Raw genomic sequence first — 14,851 nt, forward strand, 5'->3', positions numbered from 1 at the left:
TACAATTCCTTCCCTTATTGATTAGCAATGATTTGAACACATTTGTTGATTAACAAACAAGATACAGACAGCTCATGTCAGGTTCTTGTTTTTGTTTACAAATAGACATATTTAGAGGTAAGTCATATAAAAGTAACTTTAAAATATATGAAATTATCTAGATCCCAATAATGTACTTCAAATGTTCTTTTGTTTACCTCACACATCAAGATATACATATACTTGATTTTATGAAAAAACATAAATAAATAAAAAAGATTACTGTTTCTTCTATTGAATGCATTGGAAAAAGTTAAAAGCTCTGAGTCTTATCCTGTTTCTATTTGAAAGAAAGCATATGAAAATTTTCAATTAAATTCATAACACTTTAGAAAAATGTTTTTGAAACAGAAAATAAATTATAATAAAAATAAACAGTTTGTGAATGTTCACAGTTATGTTAAATGTGTTTGTGTTATAACAAGTCCTCAGAATCGGAAAAAGTCGACATCGCGGTACGTGTAGATTTTCTCTATTTGCATTTTTCATATTTGTTTAACAGTTACTGTAGTAGTTTATATCCTGATGTATGCTTTTTAGAAAGAAAAATAGAGTCTTTTGTAGAGAAGATAGGTAGTATGTAGATATCTGTACCGGTAGATGGGAAATTATAGAGGTAGCCAGTTTATTTATTGTTGGAATCTGCAAGAGTTCCACAAAAATCTCTGGAATAGTATTTCACAATTAGTGCTTCAAAACAACAATTTTGGGTATTGAATGCACATTTTACTTGAATATCTTCGCTTGATATGCTTTATTTTTCTTGTATAATATCATTGTACAAGCAAATTCTGCAGCATTGTCTCGAGTTAAAAACAATAACAGGATCTTGGAAATTTGCGGGGGCTGTAGGAATCAATCTATTTGCAATGTTACGTATCAATCAATGAGCTTAGTTTATGCACAGTGTGACATTTCTAGGATATTTTTTCCGCGGTCTATTTTTTTCTTTTGTTTTACAATTTGACAACGTAATGTTGACTGTCTCTCTGTATTGAAATATTTTTTGGGGGTGGAGTGGGGGTTTGGAATACCCAAGATTTCAGAAAATCCAATGTGACATGATACTGTCAATAAAAGTTGGTTGAAACAAACATTGAAATACTCTTTAATTTAAACGTAAGGTGTTCACTGTCACAGACTTCAGTAAACTGCATTTTAAAGAAAATTGATGAATGTTAGTGACATTCGAGATAAGTGTAGTTGAAGGTATTCCCTTTCTCATCAAGAGCAAACATCTTCAAGTATATCAAATGATATCATTCTATTGCCAGGATAAACCTTTCAAATGCTGTAAAATAAACAATCTACATGTATATAATGTAGGAAAGAAAATAGGAATCTGGCACAGATACTAAGTTACTTCAGCATAAATTGAATGTCTTGTTTTCTAAACCAGTTGGGTGAATCATGCAAAACTTTATTCATTGTGAGTAGGAAAGATTTCCCCATTATTGATTAATTACAAGAAATAATATATGTATTGCATATCTATTGGGAAACTGCACTGGTTTATGGCGTAACACTGAGTACCTGCAATATTAAATATTTGGTCAATAATTGACTATTAAATTACACAAAACTTAGCAAGAGATACTAAAATATCTAATTAAAAAGGTTCTTTAGTTGTTTCTTTCCTATGATTTTGTTTTAAGGAATATGGAATAAAATCTTGAAATCTGTCTTGTGAAAATTTAATTTCAGTTTTCTAATTTATCAAAAGTCATTTCAAACATGTCTTTCTTCTGCATAATACATTTATAACCATTCAAGAAATGTAAAAAATCGGAACAGTATTTAAACTTTTTACCTTTACTAGTGTCTTTCAAATGCAGTTCAAAATATAAATCAAATCATGTCTGCCCCACTTCACTTCCCCAACCCAAATGTTGTGGTCAAATTTCAACTGAATAATGCATTGATAGGGGGATTAAAAAGATTATAGTATAAACAGATCGTTTAATTAAAGAGCTCAATGCATATTTCTAATGCTTTAATTGTACTTAATTGATAGCCAACAGACACAATATTATAACTGTTAAATTTTCTTTTCATGGCTGAGGAAAGTCATTTCAATCAAATAACAGTCTATGAATTTAAATCTCCTCGGATCACTACCAGGTGAAGAATGGGGGAAAAGGATCCATCGAATTAAAGTTAATGGATCAGATCACTTGCATTGATAAACTTTTATTGAAATTCGAAATGCACAAAAAAAAGAGCCTGTAGTCACGTGAGTTTTGGAGTGGAGTGTGTAATGACTAAGGGCCTAGATCTACATGGAGAATATATATCACCCAGGACTGATTTTTAAATTCAATGGAACACATGTGATTATTTGGATTTTCAGATAAACAATGTTATAGAGTTTCGCCATTCTGTGGGAGATATTGATTTGGACCAGAAAAATTGTTATTATATTTGAAGAGATATTGATCGAATTGATTCAAAAGTAAATTTTGAAATGCATTCATCGTGTTTCATCGTCCTTGATCAATGATCAAACAGGAGGTTTAAAAATGTGTTAGAATTTTTCAAACAGTTTCAAACAGAGAGATTAGAACTTGGAGAAATAATGGCTGACAAGGGCTTACTATATGGATAAATTGTCAAAATTGATTTTACCCTGCATATAGAGATATTGACAAAGTTTCTGGATTTTCACTTTGTTTCTCAGTGTTTGTGACATAGACATGATTTTACTACTGATCAGAAAAATGTGTTTGTAGGGCTCTTATATTGATAAAAACATACTTAACGAAATGCCTCATTTACAGCTAGAACTTATTCTTGAACTTCCTGACAATTTAGAAGTAAGTAACCACTGTGACTTCGGTCACAGTAACGTACATGGACTGTGTCTTGTGTCCTGCAATGTTTATTGAGTATTGAAGGTTGTGCTGCATAATTGGTGGTTTGTTTGGAATATTTGCTTATAGAATTATAACATACGGTGCTTATGGATGAGTAAAATGGAAGCGAAATGTGTGGCTTTCTTTTTATGATTTCTTAAATATTTGATCTGCGTGTGTAATGTTTTAATCGATTGTTTAATGATATGACCAATAATTATATAAAACAAAGATATGTCTTTTTAACAGGGCTTGTAACATAACACAATATTTGCATGGCTAGATAATATTAAAAATGCATTTTGATTAGCTTTGCAAAATATATCCTGTCAGCATATTAATTTTCGTTTTTTATATTTGTTAAATTTTAATTCAAACTAAGTTAATGTTATACATGTATTTTTAAAAAAAAGAACGATTTTAAAGAAAATCTCATTTATTAGATTTTTTTGAAAATGAAAGATAATATAATTTGTTCCTCCAGTTGCATGTACATATTATGATGTCACTAAACCACATTTTGATCATGTTGTATATCCTTAGGATCTCCAAAATGCTTTTGAAGATGCACTGGAGCGATATAATAATATCCATGGGTAAGAAACGATTGTTATTATTGATAATTATTAATCCCTCTCTTGCTTTTTTTTTCTATCACTCACTTTATACTATTAGATGATTTTTGCACAATTTCAGAGTATCAGCTACGGATAAAAATAAATTATTATACAGAAATGATGGGAACCAATTTGAGGAAAATTGGCAAGAACGGGAGATAGAGAGGTAAGTCTAGAAGCAGAGATTATCCATAACGCTAAAGTTATTTTGTTTTTTATTGAGAAAAACACACTTTTATTTTGACAAGCTTGTATAAACGTGCACAGTCAAGGGCCTCTCAAATTCGATATCTGATGATAGCATGAACATGAAAATTATTAAATTCCTATAAACAGAATCTTAAAAAGATATAGTTGAGTGTTATACTTGGGTTTAAATAAATAAAAATGTATGCTTTGGTTTCCAAAACAGAGTAGACATATTTGAAAAAAAAAAGGTTTAGCTTAATTATAATGGTAACTTCATTGGATCTTTAAAAAGAAAGATTCTTTGAAGATTTCTTTTTGTGATGCATTATATGGCAGTTGCAAGGCATGAACATTTTAAATCATTTTCCTTAAAATTACATTGGATTCGTTGGGACCATGGAAGAAATGGCACGCTTAATACAGATCTAGACGTTGGATCTTTGGGTCTTTCTTATAACTTTTTTTTCTTGACAACTTAAGTATCCAGGTTGACTTTGCGTCGACAGAAAGAGATACAAATCTTCGGAGGATTAATTGTGCAGAAGATTTTACGGGGAAAAAATCAATGATGTTGGGTTTTTATGGCTTTTTACCTCAAATGCTCTACAAGTAGACGACATGGCTGTGTGGGGTTTGAAATTCTGTTAAAATTTATATTTATTTTTGCAAGTCTTTACAAAACGTATTTTACATTTACTTAAGAAATAAGGTATCATTTTTAAACATCTATCGGGACATAAATACGGGTCGGTCACGAGATTAAATTCCATAAAGCCCGAAGGGCTTTATGATGAATTTAATCTCGTACCGACCCGTATTTATAGCCCGATAGATGTTTTAAAATGATACCTTATTACTTATATTTACATTTGTGACTAATTCATACTTTATATTTGCATAATTGTGACTTTTAACGTGTGAAATGCATTATTTTTCAAACCCAACGGCATGTATGTAATTCAATGAACGCGCGTCGACCCTTTATGACGTCACTGAGAAATTACGTCAAACGATTATCCAAACGCACATCTATGACCTCTTGACCCCATACCTGTATTTATACAGTTATAGATACGCATTCCTTTCAGTAGTGTTATATAAAGGAAAACATTTGCAAATGTAAATATTTTAAAATAAAGAGAAAAATACAGACATGTATATTTCAACATCTTGTACGGATTATATCGCTAAAAATAAACTTTTTGCCATAAAAAGAAAACGAAGCGTTTTAGATTTATAACTGTTCGTTATCATCACCTTGTTCATTTATCTAAAATATGACTTCAGTTGGATTGACTGGATTTACGTTGTTTTACCTCCCATTGAAGAACGATTCACTATAACATGAAGAAATCACAGTATACCGGTGAAGGATTTCAAATTAAGACCAATATTCGGCACTCAGAACCATTGAGAATCCGAAAGACTCGCAACTTTCACTTTAAAGTGCCGAGCGCTTAGCGAAGGAATATAGCGAAGACACATAGCGGGCTCCAGTATATGTTCAGCCAAGCCTCTTTCTTTACCCCTCTCGAAGATATTTACGGTAGTGAAGGAGAAACCTCAAGAGTACAGTGCAACAATATATTCGAGAAGTGGTGTAAATCAGACGTGGATACTTAAAATTCCAAGAAACCTTTAGAAAATTTGAAATCACAAGATTTTACCAAAATCAACAGCTTAAAAACTTGCGACTTTTCAACTTTATACACAGCCATTTTCTACGATAAATTAAAGCCCAGGCTGTTTGATATCGTTGACAGATGCTTATTCCTTAAAAATAGATCGTAAATTTACTTCCCTTGTCATTGATCACTTGCAAAATTATTCTGATTGTACACAATTTTTAAAATTATTATTCTAAGATCTCTGATTGGTTGAGTGTTGATCACATGAACAAGCGTATTTACCTGTAACACCATATAGACTTTCTACAGATATTTACCAAAATTACGATATAAAGATTCAAAATACTAGTAGCTACCAATATAAAGATAACATGATGATATTAAATGGCTTTATATTAATCATAAGTTCTTTAAATTTTCAAAAAGACAAAACCTGTAGTTCTCATTATTTTCAGAATTTTAAATGTAGCCCTTTCGGTTTTTTAACAGACACATGTTGCTTAGAATGCAAAAGGCATTGCGGTCAAAGAGTGCAGCCCAGAAGAGACAAGCCTGGGAAGAGCAGCTGGAGGAAAAGAGACAAAAGCTTCACCAAAGAGATATAGATACACAATCAGGTAAAAGTCCTCTTCTCACCCAGATATGTTATGTAAGAACTCGGTGACAAAGAATTATTTGAAGCAAAGAAGGATTAATGATGAATTCGTCCTAATTTATGTCACTTTTTCTTCACTTCATTTATTCTTGTTCTGTATTACTCTATAATGTAAAATATACCTGGTATACTCTTTTGATCACGAGTTTTATACACATTCCAAAACTTTATTTTTATAGTGCATTCCACATATTAATCTTGTTCTTAACTAACTCCACTGACTTTTAATTTTGTTATAATACTGTAAATCACAACTTTATTCGCGAGAACGTTATTTTCACGTAATTACGCGAGACAATGAGCTCGCGAAAATTTCATTCTCGCGTTTAAAAGTATACCTAAGGATTATATAAAGGAAAAACAACAATTCGTGAAAATTATGTCTCGCTAATAAAGAGTCAATGACTATCTCGCGAAAATAAGATGTCGCGAAAATTTAGTGATCTTCAGTACTATGCTGTACAATATTTATTACTCGACTTTTTGCAGCCATAGGATTTTCTACGCGTTCTGAAACCTCATTCTTTGCCCTGACGCAGGTTGAGAGGGCCAACACTTCGATGTCCTATATGCCTCATCTAAATACAGCAAAACCTACCGTCCAAGTCCCAAAGCGACCCAAAACAGCAGCAGCAAATCTTCAAAAGCAACAGACGGACAAAACAGCACTGAAAGTGGAGAAACCTTTTAGGTATAACAAAGCTCATGTTTACGTTACAGCCCCAGATTCTTTTAGGAGAAATACCCAATTATTTATTATGGATCTTCAGTGTATGTTTTTGGCTCAACTAGTTAGTGAACAGGAGATATTATAAATTAGTAATATGATGTCTGTCGTCCGTTCGTCTAGCTACCTGTCTGTCTATCTTGGTGCCCATAAACAATTTTTCAAAGTGCTACTCTTCCAGCAGTTTTGATCCGATTTCAATATAACTTTATACTCAAGTAAGCTATCTTAAGATTCATGTGATATTTTTCTAAATTTTCCGATTTTGATAATTGTTGTTGCCATGGTTACTAAACATAGAAATTCCTGAGAAAATCGTTCGAAATGCTCTGGCTCCAACAGTTCCACTTAGAAAACTGTCAACTTTGCATTGATCTTTATTCATTCAATCCAGTTTGGTTTGAGTTCAATTTTGACTTGAGACACAACTAGACTCTCCTAAATTACATAGTTCTATTTTCTTTTTAGATGTTAAGAAACAATGCTTATTTTTAAAATCTGAACCAATCACTCCTCTCAATTTTTCAATTGGTCAATGTAGTCCTTGGCATATCATCTTTGCAACGTCAGTAGCAAAGCACTGACTACATTACATTACAGCATTTACGTTTAGCATGTCAGATCCATGTCTAAGATATAAATGATAAAATCGGATTGGGTATTTCAGATACAAGATACGACAAGGTGGATCAGATACTCCACTATCCAGACCTCCTAGTCGTCAGACATCAGAGCCTAGTCTTTCTCCACGCATGATTGATCCCAGAAACCCGAATTCTCTAAGGCCTCCTTCAACCAAATCCATTCCCAGCAAGTGCACGTATGTTGTCATTTTTATTTGAATTTATATATAATTTAATATATTGGTAACATCTAAGAAATAATTGTATAAGATATGATATGTCGGTCAATAAGATTCAAAATAATGGTAATAATAAGGACCTGTGGAAATATGTATACAGAACGTTTTGCTCATTAGAGTCAAAGATAGTTGATGCAGTGACCCACAAGTGATCAAAACATAAGTTAAATTACAAATTATTTACAAGCAGAAGCAAATAAAAAGAAAATACATTCAAATTAGGATTTAAATTAAAAGTAAACTTAACTTACATGAAAAAGCTTACTTTTGTTTACTTTTCCAGACGGTACATTCTTGTAAGTAAACAAAAACAGAAACGTGCTATGCCGCTCCCCACACCTCTAGAGGAGCAGTTACTAGCGGAGAGATTTCCCATGATGGGAGAAAAAATGTACCGCCAACACTCCGACCTGGTACTGAAGTCCCGCAAACCTACGTACTGTGTGGAGTATACACCGTTTGTGAATCAATGGGCCTAGTTTGTAATCTCAGAAGTTTCCTTGAATACTATTAATATTGATACGTGTGTCATGTAGTTAATAACTTTTCATGGTTCTGGTAATCTTGGGTGCAGAAATGAGGTCTCTACATAATTAAGGATAAAATGTTCATGCAACGAATCTCTAGAATTCTTAATTCTGTACATTGCTATATTGATATTGAGGATGTGATTTACGTTGTTTTGAAAACGGTGAAATGTCCTTGTTTGAAAAGTGGACAAATCATAAAAGAATGTCAAATTGACTTATTATTTAGCATTATTATCACATCTCTTAATTCTTTTAATAATTTTTCCGTGATTTTCATAGTTTTTAATTCCTTTTTGTGCAAATTATTTTACAGTTATTCCGTCCTACGCATAACGAACGTGTATTTGCTTTTCAAATTGTGACATTCAATATAAGTTTTTAATTAATAAAAGTATTTTTTATACGAAGTGATAAATGGTTTCAGCATCAAAATACTTTTTAATTTCATTTTAAAACTAAGTTAATATCATTGAAATGGCTTTCTGTTATTAACTTTATCTGTGATATTGTAGAGAGAGAGAAGCGCTAAGTAAAATAGTGTCCAGTGCTTTCAATTTTTATAATTGTACTTTTCACTTTACTGCCAATGTGATGTTTGGGGCCTTTGTTCAGTTTAGTTTTTTTTATTTACATGTTTATAGAAATACCAACTTTGTTTTTATGTCTTTTAGACATCTATTTGATTTTAATGTAAAATACCAGCAATTCTGGTTGTTTTACATAAGGAGAAAATAAAACCACTAAAATTTACCATCTTAGGCTTTTTTTTCTTGTGGAAAATCCTGATTTTAATCTGATTTGAATTCACGAAAATTTATTTAAAGACTATACGAAAGGTTATCAAAAAGTTCGTGGACTGATACGGTAAAATGAATTCTATACACGTAGTGTGGGCTTTCAAAATTTTTAAGTACCTGTAACACAAAACAACAAATATATAAGTGTTTAAATTTTTAGCTTGATACATCAATAATTTATCAAATAATCGTAAGATTAGGGAAAAAAACACAATATATGATCACCCGGCGCTGTCGCTGTTTACTTTCATGACGTTCGACAACGTCATTGTTTATCAAGCCAGCTCCCTCTTCCCCCTTATTTTGGTGAAAATCTTAAGAGTTAAGTAGAGACACAAACCAGTCTTCTTTAGTAAACTTTACAATGTCACTAACAGCTGATTTCAAAGCATAATATTGTGAATTAATACATCGTGAAAGATCCTTTCATAATTATAAACAGCATAATTTGCCTCTCGCAGTTCAATATCTATCAAACATGATCAGCGTCACTTTTCCACGTCACAAATTTTGAACACTCTGACTATAAATCGACATAATCTGTGTATTTTTTTTAACTCCCAATTTTTTTTTTTGTTTTGGCATATCAAACAAGTACTCTAGATGTATTTTATTTCTCAGCCGCCTGTTTAAACATTTCCTGTGTCGGAATGGATTAAAAGTATCAAAAGAAATTGAAATATTGCGTTTATGAAACTTTTGAGGGACAATTTTTATACCGAAGTATTTATGAATAATTATAAAAGCAAGAATTTGATACATTATAAATGCATTATTAATAAACAATACAATGCTTTGTGGCAACGCACTTTGAAAAAAATTTTCAAAGTGCGTACAAATTGGGACAAAATTAACGCACTTTGAAAAATTTTTCAAAGTGCATTAAATTTGGGACACACTCGACGCACTTTGAAATTTTTTTTCAAAGTGCGTTAAGAGTGTACATAAACATTTTTACCATGGGGACATTTAACGCACTTTGAAAAAATATGTATAAAATAAAAAATTCTAGACTTAGATTTTAGTAATTGAGAGAATCAATATGTAATAATTATATCTTCCGAAAAACTTTTTAATTTAATTATTACATTATTCATTTAACCCCATTGAGAACAAGGAGAAGACGAGTAGAGGGTCCCTCAGGCACCTCTCCATTTTTTGTTTGATACATTAATATTGTACATAGCCGTCGGTAGCAAATTGAAAGTGGACCCCCCCTTCCAAAGGTAAGCCTCAATTTTCAATGCCTATATTATGTATATCTTTGCTAAACATTTGTGTGCCTAAGTCCCCCTCCCCTTACCGATGCCTACACTACACCCAAATATATGTATTTGTCTAACTGGTATGACGTTGAAAACTTTCAATAAATTTTAGTTGACATAAAATGCATGCAAAATGGAAAAAAAATTAAGTACAGTAAAATATTTAAAAAAAAGAATTTTCAAAGTATGGAAAAATCAAAATCGCATCCTAAAATGACCTTATCACCGAAAAGTTATCAAACGGGTTGAATTATTTATCATACCTAATATTTGCAAACACATTTTTTCAAAGTGCGTTAATATGGTCGATATTAACGCACTTTGAAAAGAAATTTTATATTTTCAAAGTGCGTTGACTTGGTCCCAAATTTAACGCACTTTGAAATTTTTTTTCAAATTAAGTGCGTAATTTTTCAAAGTGCGTTGTAAGTGCTTTCTTTGGTTGTTAGTACGGGAATGAATGTAGCAGCTATTGCAGAAAAAAATTACATAACCCGCGTAAGAAAACAGACGAGAAAATATTCAATGGATGTAAATATAAAATAATTAAATACTGGCCCCAGTTCATTCATATTAAGTTTGAATTGCCATATTATACCTACAATGGATTTCTAAACGACATTAAAACATAACGTGTTCAATCTAATATTCTGCCGAGGCTATTTCTTTTATCCATGCGAAAAAAATGAAGGGGGGGCTTGTTCGTTTTCAGGAATACTGTACAGCAACATGTTGGAGAAGTGGTGATTATCTGGTATGGTATAGAGATACTAAAAAATCTATGGAATTGATCGAAAATTTGAAATCATAAAACAAATTAATGAAAAGTACGAATGTACTTGTTTTTCAACAATATACTGCAGTATGCAACCTGCAACCACTCCCATCACTAATTTAAGTCAATGCTCTTCTGACTTCATAGACAGCTATTTTTTCAATAAGAATGGAACTTGTAGCTACATACCTTGTCATTCAACTTGTGTGTTCTGATTCTACACAAAAGTATTCAGAAGTAATTGTTTAAAAGATGTTTGAGATTCTAGAATTCAGTAGGTCTTTAACAAATTGTTGATATTATTTTGGGTACTTATTAAATAAGAAATGTTACTGTTAAAACAATACAAATAAGAAAATATACAATGCAAATGGAAATTGTAGAATTCTATGAAAAATACAATTCAAATGATTTATATTGACAAATGGAAAATATAGAATTAATGGTAAATAAAAAATTGTACAATTCAAACAGGAAATTATAGAATACAAGTGAAGCATTATAGAGCATTATAGAATATACAAATAAAAAATATACCAAAGCAAATAAAAGTTAAAGAATACAAATGGGATATTATAGAATACAAATAAAAACTATACAATACAAATGGAAAAATTTACAATGCAAACGGAAATTTATAGAATACAAATAAAAATTATACAATACAAATGGAAAAGATGAAATATTGCAACGTTTGACATGCCAAACTAGTACATCTGTTTCATTTTTGGATATTACATGTATATCTTTATAAAAGACAACGATTGCAAACGACTGAGCAACTTGAATTTATTGTGTATACGATGTTTATTTCTATGCTGTAAACTTCCCTTATTTATACATGAAGCAGTATAGCCTTATCACCAACAAACATGTACCGTATATACTCGCCTATAAGTCGGTTTTATTTTTTTTGAGGTTATTTGGAAGGGATTTGCCATTGACCCGCGAAGTCGGTACAATTTTTTGCCAGAATCAGATGCTAATTTTTAATAAACGCTCTGATGTTTTACCCTGATTTTAATTAATATTTTTAGAAACGAAGTCGCTATTTAACTTTAAATCATAAATAGAATTAATAATTCCCTCTTAAGATTAAAAAAATAAAATTATTTAATATATGTATATAAAATACATGTAATGTATGTATAATCTTATTATACATAAATGATAATAATATATCCAGACTTTGTTCAACGATAGCTGTTGAAAATGTTTATAAAATACTACAATTCCCAATACAGAAAAATACCAATCTTTTTATGACTCGCTTATAGTCGGACATAGACTTTGGCACTAAAATCTAACTCTCAAATTACCGACTTATAGGCGAGTAAAACATATGGAGTTTAAGTCCCGAAGTAAATTAGTTTAAGCATGTTCTACGGTTGAATAAATACTGACATATTAGTAATGATGCAGGGATATGAACAGTCTAGCTGCAATAATGTAGCCCTCTCCGATTTTTTTTTTATCTGATATTTTCTCTCCCAAATAAAAAAAAAATAAATAAATAAAGGAGAGGGCTACATTATTGCAGCTATGAACAGTCTTACATGTATTCAAGTCAACATTTCGCATAGCTGATACATGTACGATGACCTAGTTAGCAAATTCAGTCTTTCGAATATTTGCTGTCTTTTTCCCCACTTAAATATCTGCAGATTTTCTCGTTTACTTGATCATGAAAAGGAGCACATGGCATATAAGTGACTGGTCGACATGGGATGATTACTCCTTCATGACACCTGATTCCAACTGGTTGGGGGCTAGTGTGTGTATATTTCAGTGGATTTTTCAGCTTGATTATAGTTCGTTATCTTTCTATTTCAATTTAGTCAGCATACTACATGTATTTCTGCAGTCATTCAACAAACATAGTTGTTTCTGTGTGCATATACATGCATGCCTTATTTATAAATGCAAAGTATAATAGGCCTACTTATATTTTATTCTGAAATGATAAGATTTTTCCTAATTTGTGGTTAAAAAAGTTATGAGACTTAGAGAGTACATCTGTTTCAATGATTAATTTCTTATAAACTAAGTATACCTTAAGTTAACATAAAGTATCCATAAAATTATGACATGTTTCATTCTAATAAAAAAAAAAAAGAAAAAAAAAAATCAAGACACCTTATTTTATACTGGTCGTTCGGGAAAGGGGGAGTTTCGATAAGGCTGTTTTGCGGCCCCTCGAGAAATGTTATGAAATTGTGATATGTTGTAGATAAATGTCTTATCTTCCTAAAAATATGAAAATAATTTATACTGCACATTTTCTGGTACGTAACAAAAAAATTAAGTATACCCCCTTCACTTCATTTAAGGAGTAGGCAGATTTAAAACGGGATACTGAAGTTTTTTCAACGTCAAATCATAAATGAAATGTGACAAATGTAAATAAAGACATCAAATAACCAATTTCAATATTAATTTAAACAGAAAATTAAAAAAAATTATTTTATGTGAATGTTTTTTAAGTTGCAAGATTTTTCTATTAATTGTAACTTTTCTGTGAAAGATAGAATTTAACTTATAAAGCATATATATACAGAATAGACAGAAACGTTTACAAGAGGAATTTATAATTACTGACAGTTTATATTTAAACATAATAATCAATTTATAACAGTTTTTCCGTACGTAGGGAAACAAATAGAAAAAAAACATGAGATAGATCAACTTTGAGTGTAATTTACAGGTGTTTAGAACTGTTTGCAATACATTTTCAGCAACTAAAGTTATAGCGCAAAATTTATTGTGAAATTATACATTAAAATTATTTAATCTAGTTTTAAACCATGCTTTGAAAAAAAAAAAATGGATTTCTGTACGATTAAAGAAATGCAGGTGCATATTTATATTATTTTAAAAGTATATTCAAAAGAATCGCATTGTAATGTTCATTGTATTTTGATTTATCAATAATATTAAACAAAGTCAATATATTTTATCAAGATAGCATTTACTAGTCCCTTACCAGTGAAACCAGAGGGACTACATGTATAGTTTCCGTATCGTCTGTCTAGCTGTCCGTCCCTCTGTCTGTCAGTCTCTCCCATTTGGTTTTCCGCACTTTTCTCTATAATCGCTTGCTTGCAATCTTTTATTTGATAAACTTATTTTTAGTATTAAGTGTATCTTGCTGAATTAGAGATCGAGTTTGAATTCCGCTTCATTGATTTTTGGCGGAATTATGATTTTAAACCGGGGTGGGGTGGGGGTCATTTTTTTTTCCCAAAATGCTTGTGACTATTGTGTTAAGTTTTGATAAATGAGTTAACCTCGATCAGTAATAGATCATATTTGTATTTTGTTTCGCTACAATGATTTTTTTTGCGGAATTATTGAATTGGAATTTACATGTTTTTTTTTTTTAATTTTAAAACCAGGTTATACTTGCAGGTAGTAAACTATTATTGGTAATGCAATACTAACTCGAATAAATAGCCAATTGATAAAAAAACTTAAATAGATTGAGTGTCTCCATTTCATTCTTAAAGTTGGAAGTATTTTTAAAACAACTTAAAGATGCACATTATGTTCTCAGCAACTGAAACTAGGTTCTTGCTTCACCAATTCTAGTTACATTTAGGGGTGTGTGCAGTGGCGTAGCATCGTTTTTGAAAGTGCTTGTCCAGATCGCAGTTCAAAATACATTTATAAATGCCAAAGATGTGTTAAAACCAAAATTCTGCAGAAACATATAAATCAACATTTAGTCTTTAAAAAAAATTACGCTCCCTACATAAATATCAACCACACGGAAAAACATAACGAACCTTCTCTAGCAGAATGGAGGAGCAAGGGTTTCTATTCGAAAAAAAGGCTAAATAATATTTTTTCCTGATATATGTTTGATACAGAACGTTAAGGAATGGACTTCTTTTCACTTCTTTCGTTCAATCAGTC

The 14,851-nt window shown here is 31.0% G+C and overlaps 2 protein-coding genes across 2 annotated transcripts in view; one reads left to right on the forward strand and one right to left on the reverse strand.

The window, feature by feature from the left end:
• Positions 1–14,851, reverse strand: part of LOC134247344 (uncharacterized) — a 95,477-nt gene that overhangs the window by 56,579 nt on the left and 24,047 nt on the right. The gene's annotated exons all lie outside the window — the stretch shown is intronic.
• LOC134247360 (uncharacterized) lies at positions 1,862–8,852 on the forward strand. The gene is made up of 7 exons (XM_062729735.1): positions 1,862–2,852; positions 3,435–3,487; positions 3,588–3,674; positions 5,815–5,942; positions 6,470–6,671; positions 7,375–7,527; positions 7,853–8,852. The coding sequence occupies exons 1-7, from the start codon at positions 2,802–2,804 to the stop codon at positions 8,046–8,048; spliced, it is 870 nt and encodes a 289-aa protein (XP_062585719.1). The 5' UTR covers positions 1,862–2,801; the 3' UTR covers positions 8,049–8,852.

The sequence above is a fragment of the Saccostrea cucullata genome, unplaced genomic scaffold (genome assembly GCF_032062105.1).
Source record: "Saccostrea cucullata isolate Sc308-1 unplaced genomic scaffold, CSIRO_AGI_Scuc_v1 ctg39, whole genome shotgun sequence".
NCBI classification, from domain to species: Eukaryota; Metazoa; Mollusca; class Bivalvia; order Ostreida; family Ostreidae; genus Saccostrea; species Saccostrea cuccullata.

Excerpts from the sequence above, each read along its gene's own strand:
- LOC134247360 (XM_062729735.1), top strand. The coding sequence starts at position 2,802 with ATGCCTCATTTACAGCTAGAACTTATTCTTGAACTTCCTGACAATTTA. Across the intron at positions 3,675-5,814 it reads CAAGAACGGGAGATAGAGAG|ACACATGTTGCTTAGAATGC; the intron begins GTAAGTCTAGAA and ends GTTTTTTAACAG. Across the intron at positions 7,528-7,852 it reads TCCATTCCCAGCAAGTGCAC|ACGGTACATTCTTGTAAGTA; the intron begins GTATGTTGTCAT and ends TTACTTTTCCAG.